General features: G+C 39.0%; 1 protein-coding gene across 1 annotated transcript in view; it reads right to left on the bottom strand.

The window, feature by feature from the left end:
* LOC109424591 (neuronal acetylcholine receptor subunit alpha-7-like) overlaps positions 1–19,582 on the bottom strand; it is a 953,623-nt gene that overhangs the window by 90,455 nt on the left and 843,586 nt on the right. Inside the window, exon 7 of the mRNA XM_062844539.1 lies at positions 17,197–17,391. Within this exon, the coding sequence (XP_062700523.1) occupies positions 17,197–17,391 (195 nt within the window). The remainder of the gene's footprint in view (positions 1–17,196; positions 17,392–19,582) is intronic.

The raw sequence follows: 19,582 nt of genomic DNA, 5'->3' as shown, positions 1-19,582 counted from the left end.
GTCCATCCAGCAGAAATAATTGAACTTTGGCTATGCACAGGGAAAACCAGTTTTTCATTCCACCGGCGAAGGAAAAAAAGAATGCCGAACTGCTGCATTTGCATCGAAGAAAATAAATCGACTCTCTCCGGCGGACCCCGGATCCGGCTGCGCCGAGGGCCGACTGACCAACCCAACAGTCCATGCATGGATGGAGAAGGACGCCGGACCTGGGTCGAGGTAATTTTTCTTGCCATTCATTTTGTTCAGCTTCAAAATAGGACAGGAACATGGTTAGGAATGGGAACGGACCTTCAAGAAGGGGGACATGGGGAAAGAAACGTGTGTTCCCAATTCTTCCCGAAAAAAAAAAAAAAATGTTAGTTCGAACGGGCGTCGAGGAGAAAGCCCGTATGTCCGATTCCCTTGTGCGGCCGGGGCGGTTCCAGTGAATGCCGAAATGGAGAATTTGATGGCATCGAGCCAATTTTGTTTGGCTTTCGAGATGCTCTGCTGCTGCTGCTGCTGCTGCTTGGTTCGGCGGCGGTGAAATGTCGCTTTCCGTATGTTTTTTTTTCTTCTAGGGTTCGGTGGTTTGTGTTCGGTTTATGGATGCAGGTTTAGGTTTTGGATTTATGGGGAAATTTCTTGTTCTTCGCATCAGTTCCTTACTGTGACAGATACTGTTTCTCAGCTCAGTACATATTCTATGAGTACTTCCTCTGTTGTTGACTGTGTTAACCTGACCAATTGGGCGTGTTTTTCATTCATTAACTTTGTTGGCAAGTTCCTGGAAAAATAGTTTTTGAAAACATAAAAACAACAGACAAAATAACTGAGGGAAGTTTAGAGAAATATTTAATAGAATTTCAACCAGAATTTTTAAAGAGAATTACTTCAGGGAGCTGGGAGTATTCTCGACGATAATGTTACTCACCTGTTCTACATCAGCAACACAGACTGCCCAATGGCTAGGTATCATGGGCGTAATTCACAAGTCGACAAAATTGAAACTTTTTTCACGCACTTTGACCATTTGTTCCATTTCTAATGGAATTTGGCCCGCTGATTTCGAATCTGACTTCAGAATTCCTCTTACACGTACAGTTTTTGAGAAAAATAGGATTTTATTCACAAATGGTATTTTAATCTTAAATTTTTCATCTGCTCATTATAACTAATATTTATATTCAATATATTTTGATCCAGTGATTCTTAATCTGACCTAAGAATTTCAGTAGCTCGTAAATTTTTTGAGAAAATACGGTTTTATTCACAAAATTTCATATTTTCTATTTTCAATGAACTATTGTCTTTATAATTTTATTTTTTTTATCTGCTCATCTTAAGCAATATTAAAATTTTTAAGATTTTCATATACCGACTCGGAATCTGACCTAAGAATTTCTGTAACACGTAAATTTTTTTTTAGAAAATAGGGTTTTATTCACAAAATTTCATATTTTCATAGAAAATAAACTATTGTCTTTATAATTTTCATTTTTTTATCTGCTCATCTTAAGCAATATTAATATTTATTAGATTTTTATATACTGACTTAGAATCTCACCTAAAACTTTCTGTAAGGTACACCGGGGCAAGTTGAAACGGGTGGGGCAAGATGAAACACGAAGTTTTGAAACAGATTTCAATACAATTTGGAAATTTATCCTTCGCTAAAAGATTGTTTGAATCAAAAACTATGTGTTATGGCGATCAAACTGTTTATCATCATTAGAAAACATCTTGTTAACCCGCTGTTTCATCTTGCCCCACCCGTTTCAACTTGCCCCGGTGTACCTTAACACGTAAAATTGTTGAGGAAAATAGGGTTTTATTCACAAAAGTTCATATTTTCATAGAAATTAAACTATTGTCATTACAATTTTTTTTATCTGCCGATCAGAACCAATATTTATATTCAATTGATTTTTATCCACTGATTCAAAATCTTTCCTGCTCTTCTTAACCAATATTTATATTTATTAGATTTTTATATAGCCTACCCCAAGGCTCATGTTTAAGGGGCTGTCCATTAATTACGTAACGAAATTTTAGCGATTTTCTGACACCCCCTCCCCCCCTTGTAAGATTTTTTGTATGAAATCCCAAAAAAAATGTATGGCGTGTAAGATTTCTCAAACCCCCCCTCCCCCCATAAACCCTTACGTAATTAATGGACAGCCCCTAAGTCCCTTGCTTTATAATTTTTACGTGAAAGACATTGATAGTTGCTTGGAAGGACAATGCACGCTAAGACAACTTGCAGATGATGCTGTGGTTTCTCTAAAAGGCCCACATGCAGAAATGTTGCAAAGACCATTGCAATATTCTCTAAATAATCTGGCAATCTGGGCAAGAGATTTAGGGATCGAGTTTGCTCCGCAAAAAACTCACTTGGTTGTGTTTTCTAGAAAGCGGAACCCAGCCCAACTGAAACTCAATCTTTTGGGAATAGAAATCGACCAGTCTTTGACTTCGAAATACCTTGGGGTCTGGTTTGATTCAAAAGGCACTTGGGGTACCCAAATCAAGTATTTGGTGCAAAAATGTCAACAAAGGATCAATTTTCTACGCACAATTACCGGAACATGGTGGGGTGCTCACCCGGAAGACCTCATAAAACTTTACAAAACGACTATTCTCTCTGTTATTGAGTATGGCTCTTTCTGCTTCCACTCAGCAGCAAACTGCCACCTAATAAAGTTGGAACGAATTCAATACCGTTGTTTGCGTATTGCTCTAGGCTGTATGCACTCAACGCATAATGCGAGCCTTGAGGTCCTGGCAGGGGTGAAACCTCTTCAGAACCGATTCTGGGAGCACTCGCTAAGGTTACTTATCAAGTGTGGAGTGAGCAACACACTTGTCATTGAAAACTTCGAAGAAATGCTCAGTCTGAACACTCAATCAAAATTCATGAGAATCTATCTGTTCTACATGTCATCTGACATAAGCATACCAAGTTATAATCCTCCCCGTGTACACTTCACTAATGACAGTACCTCTGTTAAATACGATCTGTCCATGAAACAAGCTATTCATGGAATACCAGATCAACTTCGATGTATATCTATTCCTCGCATTTTTAACGAAAAGTACCAAAATGTCAAATCCTGTAAGAGATTCTTCACTGATGGGTCTCGCATAATTGGATCCACTGGTTTCGGTGTTTTCAATGAAAATTTCACCGCCTTCCGCAAACTTCAGGAACCTTGTTCGGTTTATGTTGCTGAGCTGGCAGCAATCAACTTCGCTTTGGGGATGATTTCCAACATGCCCGTAGACCATTTCTTCACCTTCTCGGATAGCCTTAGTTCGATTGAGGCACTCCGGTCGATGAAACCTGTAAAACATTCATCTTACTTTCTTACAAAAATAAGGGAGCAGATGGGTGCACTGGTCGAAAGATCATACAAGATTACCTTTGTATGGGTCCCCTCACATTGCTCAATTTATGGCAATGAGAAGGCGGACTCTCTCGCAAAGGTGGGCGCACAGGAAGGTGAGATCTATGATAGAAGAATTTCACATGATGAATTTTTCCATTTTGTTCGCCAGAGTTCTCTTCAAAGTTGGCAAAATGATTGGCGAGATGGCCAGCTGGGACGGTGGTTACATTCCATTATTCCTAATGTTTCTTTGCGAGTGTGGTGGTATGGTCTGGATGTAAGTCGCAATTTCATTCGCGTAATGTCAAGACTTATGTCCAACCATTACTCGCTAGATGCGCATTTACACAGGATTAACCTCGCGTTGAGCAATGTTTGTACTAAGTGCGGTTCCGGTTATGATGACATCGACCACGTAGTTCGGCAATGCCCGGATAATGACGCCTCCAGAGCACTACTTTTGGATACACTTGAGGCCCGAGGTAGACAACCCTTTGTTCTTGTGAGAGATGTGTTGGGGACCCGCGATGTCACATACATGGGATGTATTTTGGACTTTCTTCGCTCTGCTGGTATAAAAGTTTAATTCGCTTGTTTTTTCTTCTCCAGTCTTTTTTTCTCTGTTTTGTCCTCTTTGTGTTACCAAGCTGCTCCTGGCCATCCGGAAGACCAAGTCCCACAACAAGTTGGTACCAACACCACAAGGCACCGAATACGCTAGCAAGATGCGATTCACCCCCGGATGAGCAGCAGTGAAACCTTTGGCCCAATCCTTACCCTGTCCATCCCTCAAAATGTGACCTTCTAACCTCGAGCTGCCACGAGTACCCTGGCTTCCACCCATTACTAACAGATATCATTAAAAAGTTATTACTCTGTATAATGTATACTATTAAGTACAAAGAAAGATCCTCGGCTCCGTAAAGCGTTATACGCGATTGAGCCCCAAATAAACGAACTAGATAAAAAAAAAATAGATTTTTATATACTGACTCGGAATTCGACCTAAGAATTTCTGTAACACGTTAGGTTTTTTTTTAAAAAAATAGGGTTTTATTCAAAAAAAATCATAATTTTGAATGTTTCATCTGCTCATCATAACCAATAGTTATATTCAATAGATTTTGATCCACTGCTAAGGAGCAAAAAAAGTAAGAAAAACTGAATTAATGTTATTGATTAGGTATGAGGCATCTATTAAAAATGACATTTGCAAGTTTTTTGGTCGAAATAGTGCTAAATTGCCACTACCACCACTATTGGTACTACCTCCACCAAGGGAGTTTTTACCCTAACAACACAGTATTTTATTTTTATGAAAATATAAAATTTTGCGTTTTAAACCCCATTTTTCTCAAAAAAATGAATGTGTTACAAAAATTCTTAGGTTAGTTCCCGAATCAGTAGATAAAAATGCTGATAAAAAGATTAAAATTGTAAAGACAATAGTTAATTTTCTATGAAATTTTATAAATAAAATTCCATTTTTCTCGAAAATTGTACGTGTTACACAAATGCTTAAGTCAAATTCTGAATCAGTTATTTAAAATTATAAAGACAAGATTTTATTTTCTATGAAAATATGAAATTTTGTGAATAAAAACCTGTTTTTCTTAGAAAGTTTACGTGTTATACAAATTCTTATGTCAGATTACGAATAAGTGACTCAAAAACCATTAAATATAAATATTGTTCATGATGAGCAGATAATAAAAAATAAACTATAATATTTTTTTTTATTTTTTCTGAAAATGTGAAAATTTGTGAATTATACCCAGTTAATCTCAAAAAAATTACGTTTCACTCAAATTCTTATGTCAGATTACAAATCAATGGATCAAAACAATTAAAATTAATTATTGTTTATGATGAGCAGAGAAAAATTTAAATTATAAAAACAATATTTCATTTTTTTAAGAAAAATTAAAAATTTTGTGAATAAAACCCTATGTCGCTCAAAAACTGTATGCGTTTTCTGAATTCTGAAGTCAGATTGAATCTATTGAATATGAATATTGGTTAAGATGAGCAGATATAAAAAATAAAACTATGAAGACAATATTTTATTTTCTATGGAAATATAAATTTTTGTGAATAAAAAGCCCCTTTTCACAATCATTTTACGTGTTACAGCAATTTTTAGGTCAGATTACAAATTAGTGAATCAAAATCTTTTTAATAAAAAATATTGGTTAAGATGAGTAGATAAAAACTTCAAATTTCAAAAGACAATTTTATTTTCTCTGAAAATATGAAATTTTGTGAATAAAACTCCATTTTTCTCAAAAACAGTACGTGCTACTGAAATTCTAAGGTCAGATTCTAAATCAATGGATCAAAATCTATCGAATATATATATTGGTTGAGATGGGCAGATTAAAAATAATAAAATAAAGACAATAGTTTATTTTTTATGAAATTTTGTGAAAAAAAACCCTATTTTTCTCAAAAACTGTACGTGTTACAGCAATTCCGAAGTCAGATTCGGAATCAGCGGGCCAAAATCCATCAGAAATGGAACAAGTGGTCAAAGTGCGTGACCAATCTTTTTTAATTCGAAAACCACAAAATTCGTCAAGTATTTCTCCAAGAGAACCACTTCAATCTCAAAGCTTGGTTGAATTACTTAATTTTGTGATGTTTATTCTTGGAATACAAAAACAACATGTCAAATTTTCCGGACATGCCAGAACCGGTTCCGGTAGGGAAAAAAGGGACTTTGTAGAACCATATGCTACTATAGACTGTAGTAGCACATACTTCACGAATTTTTACTAGTATTTAATGAGGATTTTTTTTTGTTACTGTACAAATTGGGCCGAAGGGTCTCAGACTTTCATGAATCTTTTCCACAGGCAGGGCTCATGGATATATGAACAAAAATATTGAAAATCTGAGACCCTTCGGCCCAAACCCGTACGATAATAAAAAAAATCCCCTAATTCAAATATACGTCACACTAAGAGCAAAATACCTGGGAATTCTTTCCAGGACACTTTCAGGATTTTTGCAGGAACTTCTCCACCGATTCTTTTAGGAATTCTTCAAGAGACTTATCCAGGAATTTCTTCTTCCTGTATTCTTCCATGGGCATCTTGCAGGGTTCCGATAGTGATTGGTTCAGGGATTGCTGCAAGAAATGCTTCAGGATTTTTTTAAATTTTTTATTCGTGAATTTTAAGTTTTATGCTAATTCTTCCCACTGCTTCAGGAATTCCTCCCAGGAAACCCTTCCAGAAATTTTTACCAGAGATGGTCTAAAAATTAATCCAGGAATTCCTTAAAACTACAAAACTCTCCCATTCAAAGATTAAAAAAAAATCGTCCAGAAATGATCCTACAAAAAATCTTCCTGGAATGTGTTGAGAAAGCTATCCAGGGATTTCCTATGGATCATGGGATTACTTCCTGATTACACATGGGATTTCTTCAAGAATTCCTTCAGGTTTTCTTCCAAGCATTCTTTTAGGGATTCACCCAGGAATTTCTTCTGTGTTTTTTTTTTCAGGAATAACTCCAGAGATTATTTATAAAAATTCTCCCCCCTTTGTAGAATTCCTTCAGGATTCAGGAGTCTCTTGGAATTCTTTCAGGAGCTTCTCCAGGAATTAGCCCAGTTCTTCTTCCACGAAATATTTAGGGGTTCCCTTAGGAATTCCCCTTGGAATTGCTTTCGGGTTACCCTTCTGGGGATTTAAGAACTCCTCTAGGGATTCCTTCAGGAACTGCTACAGGGATTCTTCAATGAGTTCCTCCTCGAAGTATTCTTAGGGCTCCTTCAGGATTTCTCCAAGAATTCCATATTTGATTTCTTCAAGAATTCATCCTGTGATTTCTCCAAGAATTCCCGGGAATTTCATTTGTGGTTATTTAAGGAACATCTTCAGGGATAATTTTAAAAAATCTTCCAAGAATTCCCCCATGAACGCTTTTTAGAATTCCTTTAGCAGTTCTTCTTAGAATTATTTCAGGAACTCCTCCAGAAATGAATGCACTACTTCCTCCAGGAACTGTTTAGGGATTCCCTTAGGAATGCCTCTTGGAAATGCTTCCGGGGTGCCTCCTGGAATTGCTTCCGGGATTCGTCCTGGGGTTTCTCCAGGGACTCTCGCCGGGATTCCTCGAGAAATTCCTTCACGAACTCTTCTTGAAGAATTCGTCCTGAGATTCTTCCAGCAATTCCTTAAAGGATTCCTCCACGAATTTCTTCATGGATTTCTGCAGGAGTCCTTTCAGGGATACCTCTGTTAATTGTTGCAGGGATTCGTCTGAAAATTCCTTCAGATATTCCTCTAGTAATTCTTCTAGAGATTCCTCCAGGAGTCTCTCTTCTCTTCTTAGGATTCCTTTAGGAATTCTTCTATGCATACTTTAAGGAACTCCCCCAGGAGTAAATGCAGTACTTCCTCCAGGAACTGCTTAGGGATTCCCATGGGAATTCCTCATGAAATTGTTTCCGGGATTGCTCCTGGAGTTTCTTCAGGAATTCCTCTTAGGGATGTCTTCAAGAATTGCTACAAGGATCCCTTTGCGAGGATTCGTAGGATTCCTTCAGAATTTCTCCAAGAATTCCATGTGTGACTTCTTGTGGATTTATTTCTGATATTTCTCTAGGAATTCCGTAAGAGATTTCTCCAGAAACTTCTTCAGGAATTATTCCTGGGATTCCTCTGGGAAATGTTGCAGGAATACCTGTTGGGATCTCTAAAAAAATCCTTCAGGAATCCATTTAGAGATTCCTCAAGAAATTCCTCTAGCGATTTCTGCAGGATTTCCTTTGGAGATTCCTCCAGGAATTCTCTAGGATATCCTTTAGGGATCCCTCCAAAAATTCCTTCAGGGTTTCCTGCATGCATTTCTCTAGGACTTCCTCCAGGCATTCCTCCAAAGATTCCTCCAGAAAGTACTTAAGGGATTCCTCCAAGACACGGGTTCCCAACCGGTGGTCCGCGGCCCCCTAGGGGGCCGTGTAGCCAGTCCAGGGGGGCCGCGATGTTACCAAAACAATTGTTAATTTTTTTCTATGTTGTGCAAATTGTGCCAATTTTTAATTTTGCATACCGCCACCCCCCAAAAGCCACAATTTGAGGAACAAATTTTCAGTATAAAATGCATTCAAAAAGAAAACATTTTCGGCTGCGCCGCTATTTTTCGGCTACGACTGAAGCTGAATGAACATTATTGTTTACGAAATGTGAGTGTCGAAGAAAAAAACGTATATCTCCCAAATTAAATTTCTGGCTAGGTCACTGTACCCAAAAAAAAAACTCGATTTCGTTCATTTAATTCATATTTTTTTCTAAAAATTTTCATCGGGCCGCAGATGTTTAGACAATTTTTAAAGGGGGCCGCCACGTCAAAAAGGTTGGGAACCCCTGCTCCAAGAGTTCCACCAGGAATTCCCCTACGATTTTTTACAGGAATTTATTCAGGAATTCTTTGAAGGATTCCTCCAAAGATTTTTCCAGAGACTCCCACAAGAATTTCTCCAAAGATTTCTCCAGCAATTGCTTCAGGGATTATTCCAAGAATTCCACATGGAATTCTTCTAGGCATTCGTCCAGGAATTTATCCAGGTACTCTTCCAGGGATCCCTCCTTGGATTCTCGCAGAGATTTCTCCAGGAATTCCTCCAAATGCTTCAGGAACTCCTCCAAGAATTCCTCCAGGAATTTCCCAGGAGTTCTTCCAGGACATTCTCCTGGGATTGCTTCAGGAATCTTCCTGGGATTCCTCCGGGAATTCATGCAGACATTCTTCCAGGACTTCATCCAAGAATTACTCCAGAAAGTCCTTCAGGGATTCCTCAAGAAATTCTTCGAGGATTTTCTCAAGGAATACCTTCTGTAACTTTTTAAGGGATTCCTTCAGGAATTCTTTTAGATTTTCCTCCAGGAATTGCTGCAGGAATTCCTTCAGGAATTTCTCCAAGGATCCCAGGGATTTATTCAGAAATTCCTAAGAAGATTCCTCTAGGAAATCCTCCAGACATTTTTCTAGAAATTCCTCCAGAACTTTCTCTAGGGATATTTTGTTCAGATGTGCTTCTAGAAATTCATTCAGTAATTGTTTCAAGATACTTCTTCTAGAGATTACTCCAGGAATTCTTTCAGAGATTCCTCCAGCATTTCGCACAGGAGTATTTCCAGGAATTCCTTCGGGAATTTCTCTAGGCATTCCTCCAGGCCTTCCTCAAAGATTTTGTCTAGGCATTTCTTCAGGATATTCTCCAGGAATTACTCCAGGAAGTTCTTTAGGATTTTCTCCAGGAATTGATCCAGGAATTGCTCCTGGACATCCTTCAGAAATTATGTCATTAATCTCTTTAGGAATTTCTCCAGGAAATCCTCTAGAAATTTTTTCAGAGATTTTTCTTGGAAATTCTCTAGGAGTACCTTTAGGAATTTATTAGAGATTTCCCCAGGCATTTTTCCAGGAATTTCCTCAGAGATTCCTTCAAGGATTCTTCCAGAGATTTTTTCACGAATTTCTCCGGGGATTTTCCCAGAGATTCCTCTAGGAAATCATTCGAAGACTCCCCCAGGAAATCCTCCAGCAGTTCCTCTAAGGATTCTTCCAGAAAATCCTCTAGGGATTTCTTCAGAAAATCTTCCAGGAAATTCTCAAGAAATACCTTCAGGATTTTTTTAGGGATTTCTCAACAAACTCCTCTAGAAATTGCTCCAGGAGCTTCTCAAGGGATTTTTTCAGAAAAAGAAAAATAATATAAATAGAAATCTCCCAGAGTTCCTCTGGAGAATCCTCCAGAAATTAATTCAGTAAATCTTCCAAGAAAGAATTCCCCTAGAGATTCCTCCAGGAATTCCTACAGGGATTCCTCCAGCAATTCCATTATGAATATATCTAGGAATTCCTCAAGGAATTCCTCCAGGATTTTTTTCAGGAATTTCTCAAGGAACTCCTCCACGAATTCCTCCAAGAATTATCACAGAAATTTCGTCAGGAATTCATCCATAATTTTCTCCTGGAATTGCTTCTACCTCCTGGACATCCTTCAGAAATTATGTCAGGAATTTCTCCAGGAAATCTTTTAGGGATTTTTTCAGAGATACTTCCAGGAAATTCTGCAGGAATGCATTCAGGAATGTTTCAGGGATTCCTCCAGATATTCCTCCAGAGATTCTTCCAAGAATTGCTTCAGGGATTCCTTCAGGTATTTCTTCACGATTCCTCCAGCGATTTTCCTAGAAATTCCTCCAAGCATTATTCCAGGACATTCTCCTGGAATTTCAAATGGGATTTTTTCAGGAATTTTTCCAGCAATTTCTCTCAGAATTCCTCTGGAGATTTCTCCAGGAATTCTTCCAGGGATTGCTCCAAGAATTCCTCCAAGGATTCCTTAAGAAGTTTCTCTAAGATTTCCACTAGGAATTCCTCAGAAATTTTTGTAGGGATTCCTCCCAGAATTACTTCAGGGATTCTCTAGGGATTTCTCTCAGAATTTATCCAGGAAATCCTTCAGCTATACTTTCAGAAATTTCCACACAGATTCCTCCGAGAATTCCTCCAGGGATTTTACAGGGTTTTTTCCAGGCGTTCCTGTTGGAATTCTTCCAAGGATTCATTCACGTGTTTCTTCAGGGGTTTATCCAGGAAGTCTTCCAGGGATTGCTCCAGGAAACCCTCAAGTGATGTCTTCAGAAATTTCTCTCTATTTTTATTCTTCAACTACTTAACCTAATTTCCAGCTTTTATGTCCACTAGAGCACTGCCTGAGCGATTCCAATTGGCAGCGCACTTACACACTTTGTACTGGCGCCCAAATGTATTCTATTCTTATTCTACTATATCGAACTGCCTTAGCGCTACTGTCACTTTTCTACCCTGTCCATGGTAGAATGATGAGCACGAGGATGTTGATGTGTGGCTCTTCTTCCTTTTCCAGTCCGATTGGGGTCCAATATGAGTTGCCGTTAGCCGATATCCAAGTTTCCGGGTCCATTAGAGCATATCAAATTGGACGTTAAACAAATCAGAGCACTTACCAATTTCTATTGAAATACACATACTAGTTTATCTTCTACATGTGTTCAGCGAAGTTTGAGTACTGACAAAGGGCTATTTGGAATTATGACCGCAGATGGCAACACTGATAATACCGACCATTAACAGGGGGTGTTTCTAGTTAACAAGTTAAGTTTCAGCTTCTCTATCTCTGGATCGAAAGCGGATAGAAATGTGTCGTCTTCATCAAAGTTGTTCAGAAGGACAAGAACATTCTGGCGATTCACCAATTATTTGGTGATTCACCAATTAGTAAGTGATTGCACCGCTAGATGGCGCTAGTTATAAAGTGAAATTTTAGACTTCTCTATCTTGGAAACCTAAGCAGATAGAAATGTGTCGTCTTCGGCAAAGTTGTTCAGAAGGACAAGAATATTCTGATGATTCACCAATTAGTTGGTGATTTCACCGCTAGGTGGCGCTAGTTATGTAGTAATCTTTCAAACTACTCTATCTTGGAAACCAAAGTAGATATAAATGTGTCGTCTTCGGCAAAGTTGTTTAGAAGGACAAGAATATTCTGGTAATATACCAATTAGCTGGTGATTTCACCGCTTGGTGGCTCTAGTTATCAAGAAAAAAATTAGACTTCTCTATCTCGGTAACGAGAGCAGATAGAAATGTGTCGTTTTCGCCAAAGTTGTTCGAAAGGACAAGATCATTATTATTATTCATAAATTAGTTTGCGATTTTTCCGCTAGGTAGCGCTAGTTTTCAAATAAAATTTTAGACTCCTTTATCTCGTGATCTAAATCATATAGAAAAGTGTTGTCGCCGGGAAAGTTGTTCAGAAGGATAACATATTCTGGTGATTTACTAACTGATTATGTCACATTCTCCCGAACTCCAAGCGCCCGAATGACAAATGCCCGTAAGTCATTCACCTCAATGTAATGATCTCAAAAACACATTTCTGAAATCAGTTAAGGAGAAACATCAAGGAATTTTATTTCAATTTTGCATACAAATTTTAAAAGCACAAATCTGATGAACGAAGCATTGAACCACTCTGCATTTGTTTATCCTGGCTTTGCTCACTTATAAAAAGAGGCAGATAATCCAAATCAGACGCATTTGCTTACGTATTTTCAAGATTAGTGCTCATGAAAACGTCAATAGGGGTTCAAGCCGGCCATTGGAGCAGCCGTATTTGTAGTATTTGATGTTTCACGTGTTCACGTGTTTGACCGAATGCCGTTTGTTCACAGGCTATCAGGTCGAATATCTCTCTCTCTCTCTCTCTTCTTGGCGTAACGTCCTCATTGGGACAAAGCCTGCTTCTCAGCTTGTTCTATGAGCACTTCCACAGTTATTAACTGAGAGCTTCCTCTGCCAATGACCATTTTGCATGCGTATATCGTGTGGCAGGCACGAAGATACTCTATGCCCAAGGAAGCCAAGGAAATTTCCTTTACGAAAAGATCCTGGACCGACCGGGAATCGAACCCGTCACCCTCAGCATGGTCATGCTGAATACCCGTGCGTTTACCGCCTCGGCTATATGGGCCCTCGAATATACTTTGGCTGAATTATGATTTAACCGAAAACCTAAATTGTTGTTTATTCTGCAGAGACTCCTCCAGAGATTTCTCTTAGAATTTCTGTAGGGATTTTCTCAGTGATTTTTTCATGGATTCCTTCCTGGATTCTTCAGGATGTTATTTTTGTCTTCTTGGCGTAACATACCCACTTGTACAAATCCTGCTCTTTGCTTAGTGTTTCATAAGCACTTCCACAGGATTTTTCCAGGGAACCACTAATGTGTAAAGTGTCAAACCTAAATTAACTAACTAACTAACGATATTTTCATAATTCTTAAAGGTATTTTCCATCCCATGCAACACACATGTTAAATAAAAGTTACGGCAGCGCAAGTTTTGGTTATATAGGAGTTATTTTGACGTAATTTTAACACTATGCTAGAATTACGTAAAATAAACTTCAATACAACCAAAACTTGTGCTGTCGTAACTCTTATATGACATGTGTGTTGCTTGGGATGGTTTCACTTCAGATTTTTTTTAAATTATTTGGAATATTCCTTCCAAGAATTAAGAACTCCCTTAAGAATTCATGAAATATTTTTTTCGGGAAACCACCAGGGATCCTCCAAGGATTGCGTTTTTAGTGCCTCCAAGGGTTTCCCGTTGATCAAGCAGAAATCCATTTCCAAGGGTTATTTTCAATTTTTTTTTTCAAAGATTCATCCCAAACATTCTCTGGGTTTTTCAGGATTCCTGCAAAGGTTACCCTGGAATTTTTCATTATTCTTCTTCCGGTAAACATTCAGGTATTCTTCCATCATGATTTTCTGATTTTGTCTAATACTTCATCCCAGCATTCCTTCAGGGAACTCAGGTGTATTTCCGAGATGCCTTTCATTTTTTTTTTCTGAGGAATCATGGATTCCCTCCAGAGATGTTCTAATATTATCTGCCAGAAATAACATATTTTTGTGTCATAATGTGAAACAATGTACTATAACTTTGTTGCACATTCGATTTGCCTATCTGACCGGATCTGACATTCAGATCGAACTCGATTATCCGTGATTCAATTATCTGGCAAAAATTATTCTTATTCGGCGATTAATAAATTGTTTGCTTTGTTTGCACAATTTGAGATGACAACATGTCAAAAGATAAAGGAAATTTATTTTTATTATGCAGATTTTTCTGCTGAAGCTCCATTCTCAAAATATATGATACAGTGTTGCCAGCAAAACTATAATTTTTGTATCCCAACGTGGAACAATGTACTGTACCTGTGGTGCACTATAACATTGTCGAATATTCAAATTGCCTATCTCACACCATATCAGAGATGTTGAGCTATATTTGAATCAGTATGCCCAGTGTTGCCAGCAATATTTTTTTGTCCCAACGTGAAACAATGTACTGCACTTGAGGTACACTCTTACATTGTCGAACTTTCGAATTGCCTATCTCACACCATATCAGAGATATTGAGCTATGTTTGAATCTGTATGATCAGTGTTGCCAGCAATAATATAATTTTTGTATCCCGACGTGGAACAATGTACTGCACTATTATCTAACATTCGAATTGCATATCTCTCCATATCTGAGATATTGAGCTACAGTAAAACCTCCACGAGTCGATATTGAAGGGACCATCGACTCAAGGAAATATCGAGTAGTGGAACAAAAATCCTTTGGGAACCATTTTGGGGGGTCTATCATAGTAACCCAGTTTTTTTTTCAGTATGGAAAAATTTACCTCTATGAGTCGTTATCGAGTCAAGGAACATCGACTCGTGGAGGTTCGACTGTATATTTGAATCTGTATGACAAGTGTTGCCAGCTATAATATAATTTTTTTGTTCCAACGTGAAACAATGTACTGCACTTGAAGTGCACTATAACATTGTCGAACATTCGAATTGCCTATCTCACATCATATCAGAAATGTTGAGCTATATTTGAATCTGTATGATCAGTGTTGCCAGAATTAATATATTTTTTGAGTCCAAACGTGAAATAATGTACTGCACTTGTGGTGCACTACAACATTGTCGAATATTCATATGGCCTACCTCACACCCGATCTGTGATATTGAGTTATATTCGAATCTACATGACCAGTGTTGCCAGCTAGTGCAAAAATTATGTGTTATCAAATGACGTCAACAATTACTGTATTTTAAAATGACGCCCAAGATACCACTTGACTTCTTCATAATATTTACTGAACAATCGAATTCGATATATTATCTCGAAATTGTGTTGATCGATGTTTAACATTATGCAGTGTTGCCAGTTGCCAGATTATTTTGAAGAACCAAATTTTACAAAGACAAGTAAATAAGGTAAATCTTATTGACTTGCTAATATTGTGTTACGTTACTTCAAACTGCAACGAACATGGACACCATCCCAATTGTAGTGAATTTTACATTCAGATTTGTATTTACAGTTAAACAGTGTTGCCAGCTTTAAAAAACTTCGTTTTATTCTATGCGACATGAAACAGTGTTTGACGGCTACTTAAATTATGCTGAAGAGTCTTTTATATCGCATACATTCATATGTAAAGTATATATTCAGCAATATATGATTCTATTTGAACAGTGTTGCCATCTAACATGAGAAATCGACACTGATTTTTCATTTGGGCCTAACTGACATTTTCGAGTTCTCTTCATCGATCCTCTCTTTGTGATATCACAAAATGTGCATTGAGCTTTCCAAAGATTTTTTGGTTGAAATGCGAAGAAGACGACTACATGTTGCTATAGAAACAAAATGAATATTGATTTCGTTGATCAAGTTATTATCGAAAGAGAGAGTCAACGAAGAGAAATCGATCAAGTCAGTTAGGCCCTTATGAAAAATCATTGTTGAAATAATGATATCAGGAGCTATCACTGGTTGGTCTTTGTTGTCCTTCCGAATATTTCTGAACAATACATGTGTATATTTAGAAAACTATTAAAGGTGTAGAGCATTGATTGAAATGGACGTGATTCTTAATTTTGGACGTAAAAAAGTGGACGTAAATCAATCCGGCGTAAAATAAACGGACGTAAAATAAGGTCGGAGTGTACTAGCAAGTCTGGTAAGTGCCAGTAAAGGGCAACGTATGAGAGTGTCAACTCCCATCTAATAGCCAAAGTAGCCCCCTACCCTAAGTTAACACAAACCGAAAACGGTACTGGTTTGCTGACAAAACTCAGCGCTACAAAAAGGAAAAATTCCCAAAATTTTGCATTCTGCTGCATCGTTTTTTTTCATTCGATGCCCTGAGAGAGATAGACCACAAAAGCACAAACTCGTTGTTCATACTCCGAAGCTGAGATGCATAACCATCCAGGGGACTTCGGTGGTCGAGAAGCTGAGGAACGAAAACTTCCCTCTGTCGTCGTTCGGTAGGAATTTCCTAATTTATCGATTCCCTGGAATACCCCATCCCAGCATCTGTTTTGACTCTGTATATACTAGCTTTTCCAAGTCGCTAGAGGAATTTTTCTGGCGACATGGGGACAAAAGTTTCATTTCAGCAGCTGTTGGCTGCAGAAGAGCGGAACGTTCCCACGGGAGCCATTTTAAACGGGAATATCTGTTTGACTTGACCTTTGGGGGAATCTGTCGGTTCCAGGGAATACACAAATTTTCATTGCACGATGACGACTGAACTCATATTTGACTTTTTTTTCAGAATTTTTCGAGATTCTTTCTCTGAAAGCAAGCATTGCTGCGTGTATGAAAACTACTTCTCCTTTCACCAAATTACCGAAAAAAGTTTCCCCACTTGGTACCAATTACATTTAATTAAAACATAACAAGCTCAATTTGTCGTTGCTCGTTTCGTTTCCCTAGTCGGAAATGAAATCTGAGATGGAAACGCAGACGAAGTAGATACAGCAAAAAAAAATGTAATTTCCCTCTCAGACATTTGCTAATGATACCGGCCGGCTGGCTGGTCGGCCGGCAGCATCGCTCTCAGAACCAAGCGACGATTAATCCAACCAGATTGGCTGCCATCAGCCGTAGTAGTACCACCGAAAACTACCGGAAACTATCATTAACGGCTGTCGTTTAGGATTTCCTCCGATCTCCCCCATCCCGTCCGGCCGGGGTGGAGTCTGTTACAGTCTGGGGCGGACGGGAAGCGAACTAATTGCGAACTATTTCCTCTGCATTCTAATGTTTCCCGCCGTCCGTCGTCGTCGCCGCCGACCCGATTCGTTACAACTTTTCGGTACATCACGCACAGATTGACCATCACAAACGACCATGCGTCTCCATTTGGCTGCCGACATACATATGTAGGTACTTACCGAGCGAAAGCTTCTCGCCAGAGTCCGGTGGCAGTGTGAACCCGAGCAGGGCCATCGACGCAATCAGCACGCACGGCACGATCAGGTTGAAGAAGTAGTACAACGTCTTCCGGCGGATCAGAATGGCGAAGGTGATGTCGATGTACGGCTCCGGGCAGCAGTTGTAGTAGATTTCGTTCCGCTTGCCGGGGACGCCTGGAAAGGGAGTGGGGGAATTAGGTGGTGAAGACTGTTCCGATGAATGGATTGCGAGTGAGAGTGCATTGCATTGAGATTAGTATAATGGAGGTTGACGATTCATAATCTTGCTTATCATGACTGTTGTCTCGAGTTGTCAGTCATAATTGAAAAAGCTCATCTGAAATATCAAAAAAAAAAAAACGAAAGGAGCCAATGTAATAAAAAAAAATTAATGCACACTCCAAACCAATAAATTTCAATAAATTGTCTGAATGCTGAGAGGGATTTCTCTGGAATCCTGAAATTAAACTTATCAAGAATACTTATATTGATTCGACTAGAATCCTGAGATGATACTTTCAGATTTTTGAAAAGGATTGCCCTCGAAAGGAATTGCACCAGACATTTCTTAGAGACCTAAAAGGAATCAGCAATCAACTGGTCAGGATGGTACAGAAGCTTAACTCATCAAAATGGGCCTAGGAAAGTTGGCCACCTGCCTGCGCTTGTTGATAGTCAGGATCTGGCATTGAACAGCTAACGGAGGAGTGAAAAGAAAGTGGAAATCTGTTCCATTATGGCTAGTTTCCACCTGGTAAGTACTGTGTAGAAAGATAGGACAAGTAATGGTCACGTAAAACTTTTGCAATCAAAATTACTTAAGCGTTCGCAGTTGATAAGTAATTCGCAGCCAGAAAGATTTGCCAACAGATGGCACTGTCATGCGATGCTGTCAGTCATGTTGTTAATTTTCCGTACGGAATAATATGTCGATGTATTATTCCGTGAGTAAAAGTGACATTTCTCTTTCTTTTTTGTTTCTTCTTTCGCACCAAAGACATCAGTGTGCATTAAGCTGTTAGTACACAGGAGCCTTAGGCCTGTGTCACAGGGTCAACTATTTGACAAGGAAAGAACTCAAGAAACAACATCAGTTTGAAGCGGGAAATGCAATGGGGCCGGCAACAGAATGCGGAAGCACTGCGGTATGTACATAAAAAAATCCGCAAGTATGCAGCGGCGGCAAAACACTATGAGCGCGGTTAATGTTAAAACAACTTCAGTTCGATGAATATGTTTGTTTCCTGGAAGAACCGAATTATGTGAGAATCTGCAGCATTGATCTTGATCTGTCTTGCGCTATCAAAAGAAATCTGAGGTTTCCTAGTTCTCGAAAATTCCTAAAAGAGTTCTTTCAGGAGTTCCCCGATAATCCCTCTAGAATGTCCCCCAGGAGTTCTCGGGAATTCAATCAGAAGTTCTCCTCAAGTTCTTCCTTCAGGAGATTATCAGGAATTCCTCTAGAGTTTCTTGGATATTCCCGTAAGAGTTCCCCGGAAATTCCTCCAGGAATTCCCCGGGAATTCTTCAAGGAGTATTCCGGAAATTCCTCCAGGGATTCCCCAGGAAATCATCCAGAAATTCTCAGGTGTTTCCTCCAGGAAATCCCCGATAAAACTTCTGTGAGTTCCCCGGGAGTGCCTCCAGAAGTTCCCAGTTAATTCTTTCAGGGATTCGAGGGGAGTTTATCCAGGGATTCCCCGTGATTTCTTGTAGGAGTGCCCCGGGAATTACTGTTTTGGAATTCCCCAATGAGTTTCAAAAAAAAAAAATATCCTCCAGGAGTTTCCCAGGACTCATTTAAAATTAGCTCTGAAATTCTCATGCTGTTCTTCCAGAATTCCTGCAGGACTTCCCCAGAAGTCTGGAAGTCCTGGAGGAATTTCCCGGAGGAATCCCCGAAGGAGTTCTGAAGCAATCACCAGAGGATCTTCTGTAGCAAATCTCCAGAAATTCATTCAGAGCTTTCTCCATTTCTCCGGAGATTCCTTCAGCGATTCCTCTGGGAATTCCTTCAGGAATTCCAACGGAGATTCCTCCAGGAATTTTTCCGCAGATTCCTCCAGAAATTCCTTCGTAGTTTCCTTCAGGAATTCCCCCGGAGATTCCTCCGAGGAATTCCTGGAGGAATACTCGGAGGAGTTTTTGGAGGAATCCTTAGAGGAGTTCCTGGAGAAATCTTCGGAGGAATTCCTTGAAGAATATCCGCAGGAATTTTTGGAGGCATTTCTCGCGTTTAGTATCATACAGGCGTATCTACAATGATCGATATCTCTGCATCGATTTTCTCTTTGGAATATTCCGGGAAATACGACCAATATTCGGATGATCTCTCGGTGTGTTTCGGTGAAGGACAACTAGGACT

The sequence above is a fragment of the Aedes albopictus genome, chromosome 1 (genome assembly GCF_035046485.1).
Source record: "Aedes albopictus strain Foshan chromosome 1, AalbF5, whole genome shotgun sequence".
Classification (NCBI taxonomy): domain Eukaryota; kingdom Metazoa; phylum Arthropoda; class Insecta; order Diptera; family Culicidae; genus Aedes; species Aedes albopictus.
Note: the sequence above shows the minus strand (reverse complement) of the source record. Positions and strands in the feature narration are given on the sequence as shown.